This window comes from Gekko japonicus, unplaced genomic scaffold (assembly GCF_001447785.1).
Source record: "Gekko japonicus isolate JY-2015 unplaced genomic scaffold, Gekko_japonicus_V1.1 scaffold1631, whole genome shotgun sequence".
NCBI lineage: Eukaryota > Metazoa > Chordata > Lepidosauria > Squamata > Gekkonidae > Gekko > Gekko japonicus.
The window spans coordinates 312,741-333,890 of record NW_015168700.1 but is presented as its reverse complement, the minus strand read 5'-3'; the positions used below and the strand labels follow the sequence as shown (position 1 = coordinate 333,890).

Below are 21,150 nucleotides of genomic sequence, written 5' to 3'. Positions count from 1 at the left end.
ATACCCCACCCCCACCCACGAACCTCTGGCTGGTGCGAAGCTCTCTCTCCCCTCCCCCACAATGACTCATCTGCTCTTCTTTCCTCATCATCTGAATTGCGCTAGAAGAGAATGGCGCTGCTTGGAAGGGAACCCCAGGGTGGGGTGGACACACCTTTTTGCGAGGGGACATGGGCCGGCGCCGGATGCCACCGGAAACGCAATCAGACGCCCGCCCTTGCCCCGCGGTTACCAGAAACTAGTACCTCGGAGGCACTAGTTTTTAACTGCGCATCTTCGGAGGGAAGCCTCGGATTCGCCATGGGAGCTCTATGCCTCCCTGATGTTGTGGTGTGATCGTGCCCGGAAAATCCGCCTGTCATCCGACTCAGTAGCGTGGCTACTGCTCCATGTGACCGCAGCCAGACTAAAGCTAAATACTGGAGACCATTTTGAAAAACAGCCCCAGTCAAAGCCCTGTACACAAGCTGAAGAAGACTGTCTGGATTTAGAATCAGCACCGAGCACCACAGAAATGCCAGCAATTTTTAAAATGTCAAATATCCCATTATTAGATGTTCTTGGCTTTGTCTTCTTAAATGCCATAGTTTTCTGGTTTTCCTTTTATAGTATCTTGTCTGTTACCTCTCCATTTTAGTGAGATATCACAGTAGTTTCTTTGGTGGTTAAAGGCTTCCAGAGAAAACAGGGTAAAGCTTGTATAAACATCCAAATGGTTAACTAGCCCTTTATTTGAAAGCCTAACCCCACAACACAGTCCTAAGCAGTGACACCATCTAACCCCATTGACTTCCATGGGCTTACAGTTACAGTGCAAGAGCCAAACAAGATGTTATCGCTGCCGGGTGTGACCTTTGGCTGCCGCCAACATTTTAAAAAAGAATCTGGCCATTTAAAAATCCTGCAAGGGTCTGATCAGGCCTACAGAGCAGTGGAAACAGCGATCTTATCCCCTCCCAACTCTGCATGGTTTGAAGTGGCGAAACTGACTTATGGCTGTTTCAGAACTTGAAAAGATGGGGGCAGGAGGGGACACGATACAAGATGGCTTGGTCCCGCCACTCTGCAGCCTCATGGTATTTTTAAGCGGCCAAATTCCTCTCTTAAATGATGTTGGAGGCCACAGCTCCGACCCGTGGCTACAGTAATGTCTAGTTCAACCCTGAGAAACAGCAGTGTTGTGTATGCATATGTTTTTGAAGATATGGACCTTTTGTTGGGACAGGAGAGAAAGACCAACTAGAAGCACTGGATTTTGAGCTGGAATGTACTCTGTACTCTCAGAGGCTAGGACCTCTGTTGTAAGATATTTTGGGTAGTCATTGAGGAGAAGAGTAGGGCATAAAAGACGTAAATGAATACATTCCAGGTTATGTGCACATAATCTGCCCTCTGCAAACCGAAATACTGTACTTGGGAAGACTATTACGGGGGGGGGGGGGGGGCAGGGCAATACATGCACCTTCCCCGTCAGTACCTGACAAAGGGAGCTCTGATTCTTGAAATCTGACACCCTGGAAATCTTGTTGGTCTCTAAGGTGCTACTGAACTTGAATCCAGCTCTTCTACTGCAGGCCAGCATAGCTGTCTGCCATGACACTGAGAGTTCTGTGATAAGCAGCTTTAGTTGTCACTGAGCCTCTATGCACCCCTGGGCAAAGCATGTCACGGTCGGTTTGCAGCATTCATTCCGATGGGTTCGAAAGAGAATCAAGCAGCAGAACAAAGTTATGACACAACCCCCACACTGAAGATTATGTCTGACTTTATGATAAAAAAAGGTTTGTCCTTCAGCCCTCCCAACAGTGGCTAAAGACAATGACAGCTAAATTATACCTTTGAAAGAGGAAAGTGGGAAACGGAGAGAAGCACAACTCAAGCCATCTTCTTCGTTAAACCTTAGGTTTTGTTTAAAAGCAAACAATGCAGTGATCCATCACTGGTCACACTGACTGCAACAATTCACTTTTCCCGACTCTCTGTTCTGGTGTTCTGGGAGCCTTCTTTGCAGACATTACACCTTTCTTCCTTTTCAGGTTCACTGAAGACTTTGGTTTTGGCTTTAAGGGAGTCTCTAACAACTCTTTTCCCATGCCCAATTGTTTTGGAGCCTTGGCCTTCTTGCCCTGCTTGAGCTGTTTCGGGGTCTTTTGGCTTGACACACCCTTAGGAATTTCCATCCCTGTTATGGAAGCCATTGAAGAAACGGACAGCTTTCTCTTGCCCTGGAGGTGACCTTTGGGGTCCATCTCCATCCCTTTCTTTGCAGAAGGACTAGGCTCTGCCACCTATATTTTGGAGGGAAAGAAAGAATTGAGATCTTGTTAAGCTTCGATGAAGAAACCAGTTACCAAATACGGCAGCTCCCCAGCTCTTAAGCCTCTATTACAGCCTTGCAAAAAGGACAATACTAGCCCCCTCCCCCACTAGTAACCCACAATATAGTCCTAAAAGAGGCCATTCCTCCAACAAGGCTCTCTGTTCACCAATCAAACCAGATGTCTCTCTTTCAAAGCTCACTAAGATTCCCTTTAGCTTCTCAATTCACAAACACAAAACTCACCTCCTTCCGATTTTCATCCACTCTGACACTTACAGATAACCTCCTGACTCTCAAAACAGGGGAGGGGGCAAGAAAAACCCTGAAAGCAACCAAGATGCTCAGTTTTCAGGTGGGTAGCCATGTTGGTCTGAAGCAGAAGAACGAAGTTGGAGTCCAGTTTGGGCAACTGCCTGTTACAGAAGTCTCTGAAGATAAACAGGTTGCTTACCTGTAAGTGATGATCTTCGAGTGGTCATCTGTGCATTCACACCTCTGGGTTATAGTGTGCCTGCGCCGACCCGGATCAGTATTTTGGAAAGCAAAAGGGGTTTTTCACACCCGCTCCCCAGTCACGTGCTGGGCTCCACTGCGCATGACTAAGGGGAGGGCACGAGGATCCCGCCAGTTCCTTCTGACCGCTGCCCTCAGTCTCCAAAGAAAGGAAAGGACTGAAAGCAGAGGGGAAGGAGGGCGGGTGGTGTGAATGCACAGATGACCACTTGAAGATCATCACTTACAGGTAAGCAACCTGTTTATCTTCTTCGTGGTCTCTGTGCATCACACCTCTGGGAGTCTAGCAAGCAGTGCGCGCCTACCTGGAGGAGGGAGTCGAGGTCCTAATTCTGCGCCGCCTGCAACACTGCCCGACCTACTGCTGAACCCTGGTGAATGCACACATCAAGGGTGTAGTGCTTCACAAACATGTGAGGAGTGGCCCAGGTCGCTGCATTGCAGATATCTTCTAGTGACGCACGTCGCAGGAAGGCTGTGGATGCGGCCACTGCCCGGGTGGAATGTGCCCTTAGCAACCCCGGAAGTGACTTCTTTACTAACGTGTAGCACAGTTTAATAGTCTCCACAATCCATCTGGATAGGCGCTGGGATGACAGCTTCTTCCCTTGGGAGGGTAAAGCATAAGAGACAAACAAGGTCGGTGACATTCTAAAGGGTCTTGTTCGACTCAGGTAAGAGTAGCGCTATTTTGACATCCAGCGAGTGAAGCTGACGTTCTTTCTCATTCAACAGGGACAGGAAGAACGCTGGGAGGACAATGTCCGCCTGTAAGTGAAACTCAGAAACAACTTTCGGTAAGAACCAAACATCTGGAGCCAACATGACCCCATTATGACGGAAACTCAAATATGGGGGGTCACAACGGAGCGCCAACAGTTAGCTCATCCTCCTGGCGGAGGTGACTGCAATTAAAAAGGCTGTCTTCCACGACAGGAGCTGCAAGCTACAAGTAGCCATCGGCCTGAAAGGCTTGTCTGCAAGTCTCGTAAGCACCATACGACGGAGGGAAAGGGTGGGTCAGGCCCATAAGAAACTTTTTGGCCTGCGGGTGGGAAAAAACGGAGTAACCATCAGTTGGTGGGTGATTGGTTGAAATTGCGGCCAAATAGACCTTCAATGGGGTACAACTAAGGCCCAAGTCCAAATGGGACAATAGAAAGCCAAAAATTGCCATCAGATCGGATGGGGGTGGTGGCAATCCCAACAACGTAAGGTGGGACAAGAATTTTCTCCACTTCCCTTCGTAGGAAGCTCGAGTGGACGGCTTACGACAGTTCAGTATGACATGGTCTATCCTGTCTTTGAACTTCAGAAGAGGATCCTCCAAGCTGTGAGCTTGAGAAGCTGCACATTGTGATGCAGAATCTGCCCCTTCCCCGCAAGGAGGAGATCCGCGACTGGAGGAAAATGTATGAAGGAGCCCTTGGAGAGATGGAGCAGAATGGGGAACCAATATTTGCCGGGGCCACCATGGAGTCACTAAGAGGCAATGAGGTTTCTCCTGCATTATTTTGACTAATACTCTGGAGATTAGTGGAATCGGAGGGAAGAGGAACACATACAGGCATGACCACGGGACAAGGAGACCGTCATCTAGAGACAGGGGATCGATCCCCGCTCTTGAACAGAACAGACGACATTTCCTGTTGTGGTGTGTGGCAAACGCGTCCATCTCCGGATGGCCCCATAGGTGAAAGATTGACTGGAGGTATTGCCAGTTGATCTCCCATTCGTGCTCCAACGCACTGCCCATGCTCAGGAAGTCTGCTTGGACGTTCAGAGTCCCTGGGAGATGGGTGGCTTTCAGGGATGTGCCCCGCGACAGACAATCTTCTCATATTTCCAGGGATAGACGACATAGTCCCCTGGATACCGTGCCTCCCTGTCCGTTGATATAGCAGAGGGCCGTGGTGTTGTCCATGAGGACAGTGACTACCTGCCGAGCCACAAGGTGTCGGAAGGACCTGAGTGTGTACTGCACTGCCAACAGTTCTAGGAAACCGATGTGGTTGCGGGCTACTTGGGATTCCCAACGAGCCTTGACACAAAGTCCTTTGAGATGTGCGCCCCATCCCCAAAGAGACGCATCTGTGGTTAACATGAGTGTAGTCTCGGGTGGGTGGAACGGAGCTCCCGCTAGGATTCGCAGGGTCCGTCCACCAGAGTAGGGAGTGCAGGACAGGCTGTGGGATGACTAGACGGAGGAATTGGGGATGACACTGCGGGTGGAACCTCCTGACAAACCACAGCTGCAATGGTCGCATGCGTAGTCTGGCACAGACAATGACATTGGTGGTAGCTGCCATCAAGCCCAGCAGCCGCTGGACTTACTTTACAGTGGCCGTTCCCGTATCGTGTAAGCGATTCACTAGATCGACAATGTCTTCCGCACTCTGCGGAGGGAGGGAGGCTTTGCAGATGACAGAGTCCAGAATAGCTCCTATAAACTGCACTCTTGTGGCAGGGAGGAGCATAGAGTTTTGTAAATTCACCTTGATTCTCAAGGATTTTAGGACAATCAAGGTTAGTTCAACATGGGTGAGCAGGGATGCTTCCAAGTCTGCTACTAGTAGCCAATTGTCTATGTAGGAAAAAACCTGGATGCCCTTGAGGCGGAGGTGTGCCACTACGACTACCATGACTTTTGTAAAAATCCGAGGGGCCATGGACAGTCCAAACGAGAGGGCTTTCTATTGGAAATGTCTGTTGCCTACCGCAAAACGGAGGAAGATGCGGTGGGTAGGATGAATGGAGACGTGAAAGTACGTGTCTTTGAGGTCCAAAGTCAACCTCCACGTCTTTGGGCTTAGGAGTGGAAGGATGGTCTGTAAGTGTTGTCATCTGAAATTTTTTGTAGAGGATAAGGCAGTTTAGGTTCCTGAGGTCCATGATGGGACGGAGACCTCCATCCTTTTTCGGTACCATGAAGTAACAAGAGTAGAAGCCCATGTGATGTTGGGCTAATGGCACTGGCTCTATAGCATCTTTTTGGAGGATTGAATCTCCTGTAAGAGGATGACAGAAGGAGGTGTGATGACGACATGAGCAGTTGTAGGGATGTGGGAGAACTCTATAAGGTATGCTGACTCGATTATGGAAAAGACCCAGCGGTCCGACGTGATGAGCCTCCAGGCCGAAAGGTAGGGTGCTAAACGAGTAGGGAATGACGGAATGGAGTTGGAGTCAAATACTCTGTTTAGGAGTCTTGGGAGCTTTAGATCTAGATTGGGAGGCAGATGAGAACTTAGGCTGTCCCATATAAGGCGAGATGAACTGCTCGATGGATCTTTGCCAGTAAGACTCAGAAGGAGATTTTGATGAAGGTCTACGGGACCACTGTTTGGTCCAATGTTTGCCTTTGCTAGGTTTGGTGGTAGGTGAGACACCCAGACTACGGGGTGTCTTGATGCTTTTGTCCAGCTCTTGAAGCACAGTGTCTGTGGTGGAGCTGAAGAGGCCATCACCTTCAAAGGGAAGATCTTCAACAATGGTTTTTGTATCTGGCTGTAAGGCTGAAGATCGTAGCCATGCATGCCGACGTAAAGCGACCGACGACGTGAGGGTCTTAGCTGAGGAGTCCAGCAAGTGTTTGGTAGAGATGTGAAGGCCCGGAAAAAACCCGGAAAAAATTCGGGGAAAAAACGGGGTTTTGTTTTTTTCCGAAAAACTGGAAAAATTGAAAAAAGAAAAGAAAAAAATTGATTATGGAACACTTTATTTTAACATGATGAATAAAATATTTTAAGACCAGGTGTTCAAATATTTTCCAAATAATTTCTTATATATATATATATACACACACACACACACACACACACACACATATATACACACATATGGTATCAGATTGATGTAAATTCTGTGCACTGAGGACAAGCAAGTCCTAGGTTACAAACTGAACTCTCCAATGCAAGAACAAGATGCATTTCTTCCTTTAGGAGGTGCGATTGTCAGAAGAAAATAAAAAAGTTTCAGTTTTGTTTTTGCATGTGGATGGATATTCTGTTTGTAATAATTGTTTAGATACACTATATTTTTAATATGCTAGTTGTGATAATTTCATGCCAAGTAAAAATGTCCATAGTCATATTTTATGTTCCTAAAGTAACAGAATGACTTTCAAACTAGAAAAGACAAAAGAAATGCTAATGTAGCATTTTTTCCAATTTTTCCGAAAATTTCCGTTTCCCCCCGAAAAAAAACGGGGGGAAAACCGGTTTTTTTCCCGAGCTTCAAAATTTCCGGAAATTTTACATCTCTAGTGTTTGGAGACATTAAGTTGGTGCTTAGCCAAAAGCATACCTTCCTTCTGGATCCATTTAGCCTGATGACTGCTGTCATTCGGGAAAGTAGAGAGAAGTTCTGACATTTGTTCCCATAAGGCAAACTGATAGCGCCCCATGCAGGCAGCATAATTGGCAGCCTTAATCCCCATAGCTCCTGTGGTGTAAAACTTTCTTCCAAAAGCGTCCAGATTCCTTCTTTCTCTGTCTGAAGGGGTAGAGTGGCTGCTCTTCCCTTTAAGCAGTAGAGGTCATGACTAACGAATTCGGCTTCAGATGGTTGAAGAGGAATTCAGCTCCCGACTCCTGGATCTTGTACATGTGATCCAGTCTTTTATTGGAAACCGGGATGGAAGAAGGATGATTCCAGGGATCCTTGGCTGTTTTTAGGAGGACTGAGATCATGGGGAGGGCGACCGATGCTGAGGTGTCCATCTGGACGATGCCGAAGACGGAGTCCGTGACAATCAGTGGCAGCTGGGTGGTGGACAAAGCCAATTTATCAGCCATACGTTTGACAAAGTCCCCATAAGATTTGACACCCTCTGATGGGGAAATGGGTAGATCGTCCTCGACCTGTTGCAGTGGGGACGGTTGCAATGGTGGGTGTGGACTCTCCTCACTCGATTGGGAATCAGAAGAGCTGGAGCAGTCCGAAGGTTCAGAAAACGACGTATGGAGGATTGGCGTCGAAGGCAGTAGCTCCATCAGTTCCAGGAATTCTTTCGGTGCCGACGAGTGGAGACTGGAACCTTTAGCGATCGGTCTCGACTGCAGTGGTTTAACAAATTCCGATGCCAAGGAAGGGTCTCGGTTCTGGGAAATCCGTGAGGATGTGGATTGGCGATCCCACTCGACAGGGGGGCGTGGGGAAACCAAGGCATTGATCCCGGGAAGGGATAAGTCCCGTACAAATACTGCCATTGGCGCCGATCCCATGATGGGGGCTGGAGCAGCACTGGAGATCGATCTCGATCGTCGGGTCCAAAGGGTGGTGAGGGGATGACGGGATGGGTCCCTCATTCCCGATGAAGGTCCTCGATACCTGATCAGAGTCGATGGATTGGTTGGGGCAAAACGAAGGTGATCGAAGTGCACCTTGTGATTGCCCTCGACTCAATGAGGCAAGCGAAGCGGCTCTAGACTGAGTGGCAGTCTCAGTTCGGTGAGGACTCGATGCTTTATCGAGAGAGCCTTTCTTGTGCTTCTTATGCTTGCTGAGTCGAATGTCCTTGCCCTCCTTCTGGATCATGGAAGGGTTATGGGCTTCGGACTGTTGCGCCTGAATCGGGCGCTTGGGCACCGATTTTTCGGCATTGATTGGGGCCGATGTCGAAGACAGAGCGGCCACCGATTCTGATGTGGGTGTCGAAATCGAAGCGTGCCCGGACGTGTCTTGTGCCGAAGACGCCACCGGAAGCAGCGCTGCTTCCATTAGCACCACACGGAGTCTCGCTGCCCGATTCTTCCTGGTCTGTTTGGAGAACTTGGAACAGTGGGAGCAAGAGTCAACCCGGTGCGATTCCGCAAGGCACAGAAGACAAAGAGAGTGTCTGTCAGAGGGGGCCATTTTTCTGCCACAAGTCCGGCACCGTTTAAAGAAACCCCACCTCGCAGCCATAGGCCGGAGGGAGGGGGAAAGATCTCCGCCAGTCTCCGCGGAGGCGGGGATAGTCCAAACTGAAAAACTAAATAACTTTCCTTAACTAACTAATCGAGGTAAGAAGAGAAAGAAGGCCTAAAGCCAGCAAACTTTACCAACAAGAGGCGTACAGGTCCTACGAGCGCGGCGGTCAGAAGAGAACTGGCGGGATCCTCATGCCCTCCCCCCTAGTCATGCGCAGTGGAGCCCAGCACGTGACCGAGGAGCAGGCACGAAAAACCCCTTTTGCTTTCCAAAATACTGATCGGGGTTGGCACAGGTGCACTATAATCCAGAGGTGTGATGCACAGAGACCACGAAGAAGATGAGGGCTTTCTCTTGCCATGGAGGTGATCATCCCTCTTTAAAGAAAAAGATGCTGTACAGTCACCTCCATGCTTGAAAGTAGACGGATGGACTGTAATGGTAGAGTCTCAGTTAATTGCTCTCTGCATTGCACAATTAAGGATACATCTGCCCATCAATCTCCAATTTTGACATATTTATTTCCTTCATTATGTTTCCCCCCCGGAATTAAACCCGGAATTAAACCATATAAACTAGGCTTGTTATTCCTGTTTGGTCCTTGAATCAGTTAAACATCTTCATTATGCTGTATGCTCATCATCTACCTATATGTATGGACTGGTAATTTCCATTTCATTGCATCTGAAGAAGCGTTGGTACACATGAAAGTTTATACCATGAATAAAATTTTGTTGGTCTTAAAGGTGCTACTGGACTCAAAACTTTGTTCAGCTCAGCCACCTTCCCCCCCCCCCCCCACGGCCCCCCCCCCCCCATATGATGGCCTGGGCAATACATCTGAATTCCTAGAAGTGCCGTCATAGCCTGGCTATGCCCAATCACTCTCCAAGCAAGAAAGTAGAGTCTACTGGTAACTGGCAGAACTGGGAAGGGATCAAAATCATACGCAGTTCTTAGCAGGCAAGACAGAGGTCCTGTGCCTGAGTTGGTGCGGTACGGGGTTGGGGATCCCTCTTCCGACCTTCAATGGGGCACCGTTGGTGCCAATGTCGGAGATTAGGAGTTTGGGAGTGCTCCTGGATCCCTCCGTAACAATAGAGGCCCAGGTGGCAGCTACTGCCAGATCTGCATTTTACCATCTTAGGCAGGTTCGGCAGTTGGTTCCCTTCCTCTACTACGATGACCTGGCTACAGTGATCCATGCGACGGTCACCTCAAGGCTAGACTACTGTAACGCTCTCTACATGGGGCTGCCTTTGTCGCAGATCCGGAAGCTGCAGCTAGTGCAGAATGCAGCGGCCAGGCTGCTGATGGGCCTCCCCAAGTGGGAGCACATCCAGCCTGGGCTGAAAGCACTGCACTGGCTGCCAATAGCGTACCGAATCCGCTTCAAAGTGCAGGTACTTACCTTTAAAGCCTTACATGGCCAGGGTCCAACTTACCTGAGGGACCGCCTTTCCTCATATATACCCCCAAGAGCACTTGGGTCGGGGACAAAACACCGCCTGGTGATTCCAGGCCCCCGGGAGGCAAAGCTTGCTGCAACCAGGGCCAGATCCTTTTCAGTGGCGGCCCCTACCTGGTGGAATGAGCTCCCGGAGGAGATCAGGGCCCTGCGGGACCTTATGCAGTTCCGCAGGGCCTGCAAGACGGAGCTCTTCTGCCAGGCTTTTACATAGGGGCTGCCACTACCACTATCACTAGTGGTGGAGATACCAATGGGGTTAGGGACAGTCCCAGGAAGATCAGCCACAATCTTGACACTGATACTGCTGGACTGGCTGACCATCGACAGGACAATGTTGCCCCCAAGGAAATGAATGATACCATCACGAAATTATTCGGAGGCCATCTTGTTTGCACGGAGCACTTTATTCCTGTTTATGTTGTTATTTAATGGTTTTACAGTTTTATCCTGTTTTTATGTATGGGGGCTTGTGCCCTCTTGTAAGCCGCCCTGAGCCTGCTCGCGGGGAGGGCGGGGTAAAAATGTTAATAAATAAAGACACAGTTCTCAGCAGGCAACACTGTACCCACCCAGCAATCACATTGGTATAGCCAGGCTATTAAACCTTGCAGTTCAAATTCTCAAAGAAAATCCTGAACCAGTTTAAAGCTACAGGTTTAGCTGGACAAGCATGGAGAGTTACCTTAACTTTTGGCACAAAGCTTACCATTTCAATTGGCACCAGCAGTGGAATTACTTCATTGTCTTCCTGCTCCGGTCCCACAACACCTGAGATTTCTGCTGTCTCCTCCACCTCTCCTTTCAGGCTTCCAGGAGCAAGAACATCACTTCCTTCAACCAGCTCTCTGGATTTAACTGGAGTCTGCCCTTTACTTTTATTCTTCTGGTTCTTTTTTTTCTTATTATTTTTCTTAAAAAAAAAAAAACAGATTAAAAAGTGTGTTGAGAAAGCAGCCACCATCAAAAAGCCATTTGTCAAGAATCCCCAATCCAAGGGATTTTTGGTACAGGCTGGCAGAGCACAAAATTACAAACAAACAAACAAACCATGGGGTATGTGTCCACACGCTCATCAGTTCTGGTGTCTGCTACCAGCCCCCTTGGACTACCCACACAGTCAGAAGCTAAGGGGCAAGCTTCTAACCTTACAGGGATTAATCAAGAAAGTCAACCCTGAAAAGTAGGCCACTTGCAGAATGAATTTCCACGACAATTAACTTGGTAGGTGGACTCTTACGGTCTAAGGTACTGGAATAGGATAGAGGCACTTGGAAGCACAGAACACACCAAGTATAATAAAAAGATATTTATTAAAGCGTGCAGGAATATGTCAAAAGGACACAGCAGTAAGAACTAAACGAAGAAGGTACATTTAAGAGACGTACTACACAGTATGACTTTAATTCAAAATGACCAGACGTTACCTTTCTGAACTGAAGTCAATCAGCAATCCATGCCTCTCTGTCCAGAGAACGTTTTGTCAGGCAAGAGCCTGGTCCATTCTGAGGTTAGCTCATTGTACCTCCTGATAGCTGAGGCTAGCTACTAACAAAGAACAGAAAGACTAACTTTTTAAGGCCTAAGACCTGTGTGGGCTGTGACCTGATAGTCCAATAAAAAAACCAGACCATTGACGTTATGTTGACATGACCCTGTTACTAGCAGATGGCCCAGGAAGGGGTCACTTTAAGGCGGGATAGAGGGTGATCTGCAGTCTAACCCATCCCTTCATGTAGTATTAAATCACAGCGCCAGGTGAAGGAGTGTGGTGAAGCAGGGATGCACTGGCACCACAGTCCTGTCCTGGTAAACAAATCGTTTGTCTCTGAACCTGAATGGTGACCTAAAGGTCACAAGGTCGATTTGCCAACCCTTCAGTACCAACAGCCAGTTATTTTCCATTTGGTCTCTTCAACTCATTTGCAGGCCTACAGAGAAATATGAGGCCTGGTGTATAATGAAGGAACAAGAAATTGACCTTAAGGTCCAATTTCTTGACACCACTCATCTATGAAACAGTGGAAATAGACGACTCAATGCAAAAATGCCTTGATACTGTAGGTGAAGCCCACCCACTGACACGACTAAGACCTGATTCGCACAGACAGGATAAGAAAGCAACCAAAAAGGTGCGGTCCATTCTGGCTTCAATTGTTGGATTCCAGCTATGTATCATGTTGGTTTGCATTTTAAAATAACATCCCATTAAGCCTCAATCAGAGGCACAGGACATATTTTTCCAGGCCTGTCCAGGTTGAGGCCTAGTGTGGTGTAGTGGGTAGAGTATCAGACTATAATCTCGGGGGCCCAAATGTGAATTCCCACTCTGCCATGGAAGTTTTCTGGGTGATGTTGGGCTAGTCGCATACTCTCAACCTAACCAACCTTACAGGATTTTTGTGAGGATAAAATGGAGAAGAGAACTTTGTAAGCTGCTTTGGGTCTTGCCTGACAAAACGTTCTCTGGACAGAGAGGAATGGATTATCAGGCTATCAGGGGAGACATGATTGAGGTTTATAAGATTATGCATGGGATAGAGCAGGAAGAGGTACTTTTCTCCCTTTCTCACAATACAAGAACTCGTGGGCACTCCATGAAATTGCTGAGCGGTCGGGTTAGAACAGATAAAAGGAAGTACTTCTTCACCCAAAGAGTGATGAACACATGGAACTCACTGCCACAGGAGGTGGTGGTGGCTACAAGCATGGGCGGCTTCAAAAGGGAATTAGATAAGCATATGGAGCAGAGGTCCATCAGTGGCTATTAGCCACAAGGTATAGATAGGGACTCTGGGGCAAGTGATGCTCTGTCATCTTGGTGCTTGGGGGGGGGTCTGTAACCACAAGAAGCCCATTTGGCTTCTTACGGTCTAAGGTACTGGAATAGGATAGAGGCACTTTACCTCAAAGGACATTGCTACTCACCAGAAGCCTTTAGGCCTGGGTGGGATACAAGTGCAAATAATTCCAGACATCATCAACAGCAAAACCTTGTATACAGTTGCAGCTAGACATGGATATTTGAGGAATATACAGAAATGCTAAGAAGAGTGCCCAATTACTACACTCAGGGTAGGCTCCTACCTTCCGCTCTTCAGCACCTGTCTGTTGAATCTTCCCTGAACCTGGATAACTCCGGTTAAAGATGGGAAGAGCAATGGATTTATCCGTTTTAAGGTGAAGAATTTTAATGCTCCGAAAGATCTATAGGAATATAAGATGATAACGGAAGTCAGGCAGACAATACTCCAGGTGAGCACTTTCAGCTGCACAACCCACTCACAAATTAACCTCAGTGAGATTAAAGTGGTGGATTCCTCTGCAAAGGAGCGCAGCACACACACATACCCATCTGCTCAAGCAAAATTACCTTAGGAGCTTTAGCAGCAAGCACCGTCACAACTGCAACAACATTTCCCACTATTTCCTCCGCAGTCATCCCAGTATGTCCAACACGTGCTGTACTGAAAACAAAACAACATCCAATGGCTTAGGTATCCTGCTAACTTCATCATACTTCAGCTCTCTCAAACTTGGCTGCCTGTTTGACCCAACAACTTGGATCCACTAGGTCAGTGATGGCGAACCTTTTAGAGACCGAGTGCCCAAACTGTGACCCAAAACCCACTTATTTATCGCAAAGTGCCAACACAGCAATTTAACCTGAATACTGAGGTTTTACTTTAGAAAAAAACAACTCATATATTAACTTAAGATGATCCAAACAAAGTAAGGAAAGCAATTCCAAATGCTTTCATTTACTTAAAATTATTTGGCAGAGAATTCAACACTTTAATGATGGTCTGGGCCTGGCTGGGGCGATGGCATGCGTGCCCACAGAGAGGGCTCTGAGTGCCACCTCTGGCACCCGTGCCATAGGTTCGCCACCACTGCACTAAGTCATTTAAGAACATGTACACCCCCCTTGGAAGAGCATGACCAATAGGGACTACTGGGCAGAAATATTTGAAGGAACATCCATGGACATTCCTCACCAAACCCTTCACAGAAACACCTCCTGGTGCGGTTCACTCCTCAACAAAAATTGGCCATAGCACTTAAAATCCTATAGAAAACAACTATTTTGCATCCATTACCCTCTGTGTAGCTACAGTACTAACTTACAGATCAGCTAGAATGACAGTCAATTCACACACACAAGAGAATAAGATGGCAGCGAGGATGCAGAGTGGACTGCGGCCTGCAGGTGATGACTTATTACTTCACAAAAAGCCTTCTATGCAAACAGAAAACTAGCACAATGGCTTGGGGGGGGGGGGGGACATTTTTCTTTGGGTATCCGGCTGCCACCAGGAATTTTAAGGCTTTCCAACCTCTTACTATAATATATATTTCTATCACTGGGTAGGTGTACCATGGGTCTAGGCATTCATGAAGGTCTATGTGGTCTGAGGAAGGATTATTTGCTGAGCTGGTATACTTGAAGGAAATAGGATTTATTTAAAGAAAGCATCAACACAAGGGCAAACAATGTAAACAGAACTGGGAATGATTTGAACCATGGCTTGGTGTCTCTCACAAGCCTCTCTCCACTGACAGGGATATTTCATAGGCAACTTTGTAACACTTTTCACTGTACTTTTTCCTAGACTCTCAGCTTGTAATTTTCTCCTATAACACAGACTTAAATGTCACTCTTTTCACACACAGGGCTGAGTCTCCTTCAACTCAGAGACAGAACTTAACTGACTCCTGCTTCTCTCACAGAAATCTCAGGACCAACTCCTATCAACTGCTTTTACACAGCACTCTCTGCTGACTGACTCCTCAACTGTCTGTTTAACTGTCTCACTCTAACAGTCACTCCTGATAGACTTTCAAATCATCCACACAGCATCCATTCCAAAACCCCTCCCCCTCTCTGTCACTCACCAATCACATCACTTGCCTATTTCAACCACACTAGACTTTCACACAGCAATGTAAACCAACCTTTTAAAGACACACACACAAAAAAAAACATGAAATCGTTACATAGCAAATGCAGCAATAGGCGGCACTGCTTCCAAAATGAATAAATCGGCTCAAGGAAACTGTACCCCAAAGTGGCTTAAAAGAGTACTTTTCCTGGAGCTCAGATGCATTACCATCTTGGGGCCAAGAAAAAAGCACGGGGAAGGGGGAAAATATGGCTGATGCCTTTAACAGTCCTGCTTCCGAAAAAGTTATGCAGGATCAGCTCTCTTCCTACTTTAAATCCCTTACTGCTCCCTAGGACTTCCCTTAGTGGTGTTTTTTCCCCAGAGCAGGTTAAGAGCTCTTATGTTCTTACATGCGTTTACTGTAATGCATGCTGAGTTCATATTTAATGTAATTCATCATTCTACTACATTAAAATTAGACACTAGCACACCAGCTTCATGTACTGGATTCCTCCAGGGAATTCTTAGCATCAGATGACACTTCAAAATAAGATCCTGCATGATCCTCCCCTTCGGTCTGATGTGAATCTATGTCCTTACTCCTGTGCATATGTAAACCAGTCTTCAGTGGTGACAGAGGGGAACAAGCCCAGTGCTTACTGTCTGGAAAGTATAAATAGCTAGAAAGCTCGTATCATTACCTTGCTTTGAGTATCTCTTTGTCTATCCTCCTTTGCGTGATTGCCCTATATTCTAGAGCCATTCCAGAAGGATCTAGTCATGTACCATGAGGCAGTTTGGTGTCGTGGTTACTCTAATCTGGGAGAACCGGTTTTGATTCCCCCACTCCTCCACTTGCACCTGGCTGGATGACTTTGGGCAAGCTGTAGTTCTGATAAGAGCTGTCCTCGAAAAAGAGCAGTTTCTATCAGAGCTCTCTCAGCCCCACCTACCTCACAGGGTGTCTGTGGTGGGGAGGGGAAGAGAAAGGAGTTTGTAAGCCGCGCTGAGACACCTTTGGGTAGTGAAGGGCGGGGTATAAATCCAATCTCTTCTTCTTCTTCGTGAAAAAGAGCAGTTTCTGTCAGAGCTCTCTCAGCCCCACCTGCCTCACTGGGTGTCTGTGGTGGGGAGGGGAAGGGAAAGGAGTTTGTAAGCCGCTCTGAGACACCTTTGGGTAGTGAAGGGCGGGGTATAAATCCAATCTCTTCTTCTTCTTCTTCAGTGCAAACCCTAAGCATATTTTCCCATGAGCTTTTTAGAACTGAGTTATTTCTCCACCACTAAATGTTACTTAATATGTGTATAGCTCAGTGTCTTCCACGGTGCTTCAGGCATATTATCACAGCAATCCTTACAAACAGCCACCTTGTGGCTAAAATGTGAACGGAAAGCTTCCCAGAACACAGTTCCTTTCCTCTCTCAAATTCCAAAGCTGCCCACAGGCTCTCTCTGCTTTAGCCCCTATGTGCCTGCATATTCTCTATCCTAATGAAGATAAAGGGGAAAAAATGAATACTCACTAGCAGCAACCCTTGTTGGTGACTGGAAGAACAGTTCCTTGGATACGCCTGTTTATTTCCTTGGCCAGATTCTTCGCTTTCAGGTTCACGGAGAGAGGAGCCCTGACATTTTAAAAAAACACAAATCTTCCGTTTAAGTGGTTCAGTTTCCAAAGAGAATCTTATACAGTAGATAGCACAAAAGCAAAGACACTTACTTTTTACTCCTATAGAAGTGTTTCCCTATGTGAGACGGTAAAAGCCTTCTAATGCGGTCATCAGACAGAAAGAGAGAAAAGCGATTCAGAAGGCGGCGCTTTGATTCAAACGACTTGTATTCTTTTTTCAGGGTTTTGTAAGAAATGACCTTCGAAAACCGAAAAGAAATTGAGTGTTGGCTGTTACAATATTGACTCTCATCAGAGGAGCGGGGGGGGGGGGGGAGAGAAGAAAAAAAAATCAAGCACACACACTTAGTGAGGGGTCAAAGTAAACCATCCTAGTCACCAGATGAACCTATAAATTTGCCCCTATAAATCTGATCCCAGAACATCTGGCGTTAGACATAACAATTCAGCAGGGCAACAGGCCTAGGGTGCAAACACCTTGGCACAGTTGTTGTTTTTCTTTCAGCTTCCATGCTTGCTTTAAGCAGGCACTGGTATCTGGGAGGCCATGACAGGCATCAATTCATACAAACCTGCCCAAAGTTCATTAAAGGATAGAGAGATAATGGACATGCAAATGTCCTCACAGCATTTATGAGGAGAGAAGGATCATACGGTTTTTTCCCCATCCCCACACTGCAAAAAAGCTACCAGTGTTAGTTAGGAACTGGCAGACCATGAGTCCAAACTGGCCCAATTAGTCCGCCTAGCCTTGCACCCCATACATTTGGTGCAAGCCAGTTTGGTATAGTGGTTAAGTGTGCGGACTCTAATCTGGGAGAACCGGGTTTGATTCCCCACTCCTCCACTTGAACCTGCTGATGTGACCTTGGGTCAGTCACAAGCTCTGGCACAGCTGTCCTTGAAAAAGAGCAGTTTGTGTCAGAGTTCTCTCAGCCCCACCCACCTCCCAGGGTGTCTGTTGTGGGGAGGGGAAGGGAAAGGAGTTTGTAAGCCGCTCTGAGACTCCAAGTGAAGGGCGGGGTATAAATCCAATCTCTTCTTCTTCTCTTCTTTAAAAAAACCCCCCTTTTCCTAGACTTGTTTGTTGTGGGCTTCATGGCCTGTGGTCTTTGTTCCTTCCCAGAACTTGAAGCACATTTAGAAAAAGAGGCTATCTTTTTAGGAAGACGAGTGTCCTTGATACCTCTGCGATGTTTGTGACTCCATGCTGGCTCAAGAGTTTCCTGTACATGTTCTCAGACTGTTCAGCTGTTAAGCCCGGCTCATCCTTGGTAAACAGGCAGACCTCAGATGCTGAAGGAAGAATACCGTGAGGGAGTGTTCTATATATAAAAAAAGAAACAAGATTTTAACCATATATAGATTATGTATAGGCAACTGTCTCGGACCGAGTGTGAAGATGTTGGTGTGCTGGCAAACAAAAGGTGTGTGTGTGTGAGAGAGTTGGCCAGACACATTCAAAGCTAGCCAAACACTAGCAGCAGTGCCAGCAGCTGAGGGATTTGTCTTAGACTTGGTTGGTGACTGGTATCTGGGATGCCATGACAGGCATAAGCTGCACCATTGCATCTTCCTGCACCACCGGCCACAGGCTGTTGTGCCATTTCTGGCACATCTGCTAGAGGTGTCTATCCCAATACAGACCTTTTAACTGGAAACACCTGGAATTGAACCCAAGACCTTAAGAACATAAGAGACGCCAATGTTGGATCAGGCCAAAGGCCCACCCAGTCCAACACTCTGTGTCACACAGTGGCCAGAAATACCAGGTGCCATCAGGAGGTCCACCAGTGGGGCCAGGACATTAGAAGCCCTCCCACTGTTGACCCCCCCCCCAAGCACCAAGAAGACAGAGCATCACTTGCCCCAGAGTCCCTATCTATACCTTGTGGCTAATAGCCACTGATGGACCTCTGCTCCATATGCTTATCTAATTCCCTTTTGAAGCCATCCATGCTTGTAGCCGCCACCACTTCCTGTGGCAATGAATTCCATGTGTTAATCACTCTTTGGGTGAAGAAGTACTTCCTTTTATCTGTTCTAACCCGACCGCTCAGCAATTTCATGGAGTGCCCACGAGTTTTTGTATTGTGAGAAAGGGAGAAAAGTACCTCTTTCTCTACCTGCTCTTTCCCATGCATAATCTTATAAATCTCAATCATGTCACCCCTCAGTCGTCGTTTCTCCAAGCTAAAGAGCCCTAAGCGCCTTAACCTTTTCTCATAGGGAAAGTGTTCCAACCCTTTTATCATTCGAGTTGCCCTTTTCTGCATACAAAGTAGATGCTCTGCCACCAAGCTACACCCCATCATGTGCACCTCCTTACATTTTGACTACTTGTTCACGTGGAGGGATTTTCCATACTGTGACCATCAAAAAGACATTCAGGTCTTCATTCAGCAGCAATTTCTCAGACGTTTTCTGCCTGGTCTTGTTGTAAGCCAGCAGGGCATGAGCTGCCTTTTTAATCTCAAAGGACAAAGATACAATAAAATTATTAATGCTGCATTTGTGTTCTACAAAAATCTCAGAAAGACACTGCTCTGGAAGCAAACTCAGGTCAACAGTCATTTTTTTCAAGCCTGCCCAATTTGCTTAACTGATTGGGTAGGAACTTCAATTTTCTATATATTGAGCCCGTTACTGAAGCCTGCAAATAAACCCTCAACACAAGGACATTAAAGTGTCAAAGCAGGTGAGTACGATCACCGCCACACATATTTATACTGTCTGCCAGTGGCTTCTCTTCCATCCTCATCCAACTGTTCACAAATGAAAATAGCAACTTATGACGCTCCTGTTCTTACACCAAGGATCACTGCCCATGTCCATTGCTGCCATGCATTGATAAAGACTGTTTCTGCTCTGCTACCACCTCTGAAACAATCTGTCCAGCACTCACTTCTGACTGTAACTGTTTGTTATTTAAGAATTTACTCATCACAGAATGATTGCAGCTTTAGCGGGATCCAGTTTTTTCTACAAAGGAAAAAGGGCGCAAGACCACACACACATGAGTAATGCTGGGGATCATGTGATCTGCATGGACAAAAGCTGTGTTGAATGGGGGGCCATACTAAAAGATTAAACAAATAATATGGCTCAATCCAACCCACCACCTAAGTACATGGGTAAGGTGTGGAGAGAGACAGAAAAGGCACCCAGTGCGGTACACTTATTACTGTGCCAGACTACAACCCAGAATACCCAAGTCTGAAACCCAACTCTGTCATGGAAGCTTGCTGGGTGATTTGGGGTCAGGCATACACTCCATGCTAAACCTACTTTACCGGTTGTTGTGAGAATAAAAACGGAGGAGAGGATAATGATGTAAATTGCTTTAGGTCCCCATGGAGAAAAGGACAGGTATGATTAAAATAAATCAAATCTAAGAATAAGTGTACTGGTATTGGCAGGCCACATGTGCTGCAGTTAACCAGGGACTTGCAGGTGGACTGCAAATATCAGAACAGTAATAAACCATGTTTATTACCATAAGCAAATGCTCATTACTTACAATTATGCTGCTTCTGTTTTCTTTGTGTTGACTAAAAGAAGCACACACATGAGTTATTAGTTCCTAGTTTGTTCAGTTAGGCTCCCCTTCAGGAAAGGGACAATCTCTAACATTACAGACAGAAGAATGCAGCATTCTACTAAATTAAACAGCTCAACAATATTTTGACCATCTAGTTTTTCTGTGCAACCTCAAGCATTTAAAAATACACCTTGACCATGTTCTTAAGTACATACAATTTGTAAATTTGAGCTTCGCCTCCTAGTCACCCAATAGCAACCGACAATGACAGAGCAAGAGGACTCAACTGCAGCCATCCGCTAGCGTCATTAAACCTTTACTTATATCACCCAACTCAAGCAGCATGGGACAGTGCTTAGCATAGGATCCAGAAAACCCAGATTCACCGACGCCCACTCTCTAATAACTATCAACCTATTCTATCTCGCAGAGCTAAGGTGAGCTTAAAATGGACGAGTGGAAACTAAATGTACGCCATTCTAATCTCCTCGGCAAAAAGGACAGGATAAACACACAGATAATTTTTTAAAAATCTATGGAACTCATGGCGCTTCTAAAATTAATACATCCTCCCATTAAAACTACCCTCTTACCTTCACCCCATCCAGGGGCACCGCAGTATCAGCTCCAGCCATGCTACCCTTTCGATTTCCACGTGTACCCCAGGTTGTGCGTGTCGCACTTTAATGACGTCAGCAGAAACCGAGCTCCTCCCTCCTATTCCACAGCCTAGGAGTTTCTCGCTCGCCGGGCCGGCCCGCGTATCTCGCTGGCGCGCAAATCGGTCCAGGCGGGTTCCACAGCGACCTCTGTCGGCACTAGGTGTAGAAAGCAGGACTGTTCGCCGGGTTTGCCTGCGCGCTGGTAGGCAAGTCGTTC

At 46.9% G+C, this 21,150-nt stretch overlaps 1 protein-coding gene across 1 annotated transcript; it reads right to left on the bottom strand.

The window, feature by feature from the left end:
* Positions 1-1,748: 1,748 nt before the first annotated feature.
* On the bottom strand, positions 1,749-20,939 carry RSL1D1 (ribosomal L1 domain containing 1). The gene is made up of 9 exons (XM_015415496.1): positions 20,865-20,939; positions 19,060-19,202; positions 17,917-18,055; positions 16,821-16,969; positions 16,624-16,725; positions 13,588-13,681; positions 13,302-13,421; positions 10,924-11,127; positions 1,749-2,288 (listed from the first exon to the last, which is right to left on the bottom strand). Exons 1-9 carry the CDS (start codon positions 20,904-20,906, stop codon positions 1,944-1,946), a joined length of 1,338 nt encoding a protein of 445 aa, XP_015270982.1. The 5' UTR covers positions 20,907-20,939; the 3' UTR covers positions 1,749-1,943.
* Positions 20,940-21,150: the final 211 nt, after the last annotated feature.

Excerpts from the sequence above, each read along its gene's own strand:
- RSL1D1 (XM_015415496.1), bottom strand. The coding sequence starts at position 20,906 with ATGGCTGGAGCTGATACTGCGGTGCCCCTGGATGGGGTGAAG. Across the intron at positions 18,056-19,059 it reads CGTGAACAAGTAGTCAAAAT|AACACTCCCTCACGGTATTC; the intron begins GTAAGGAGGTGC and ends TTTTATATATAG. Across the intron at positions 16,970-17,916 it reads GAGTCACAAACATCGCAGAG|GTCATTTCTTACAAAACCCT; the intron begins GTATCAAGGACA and ends CGGTTTTCGAAG.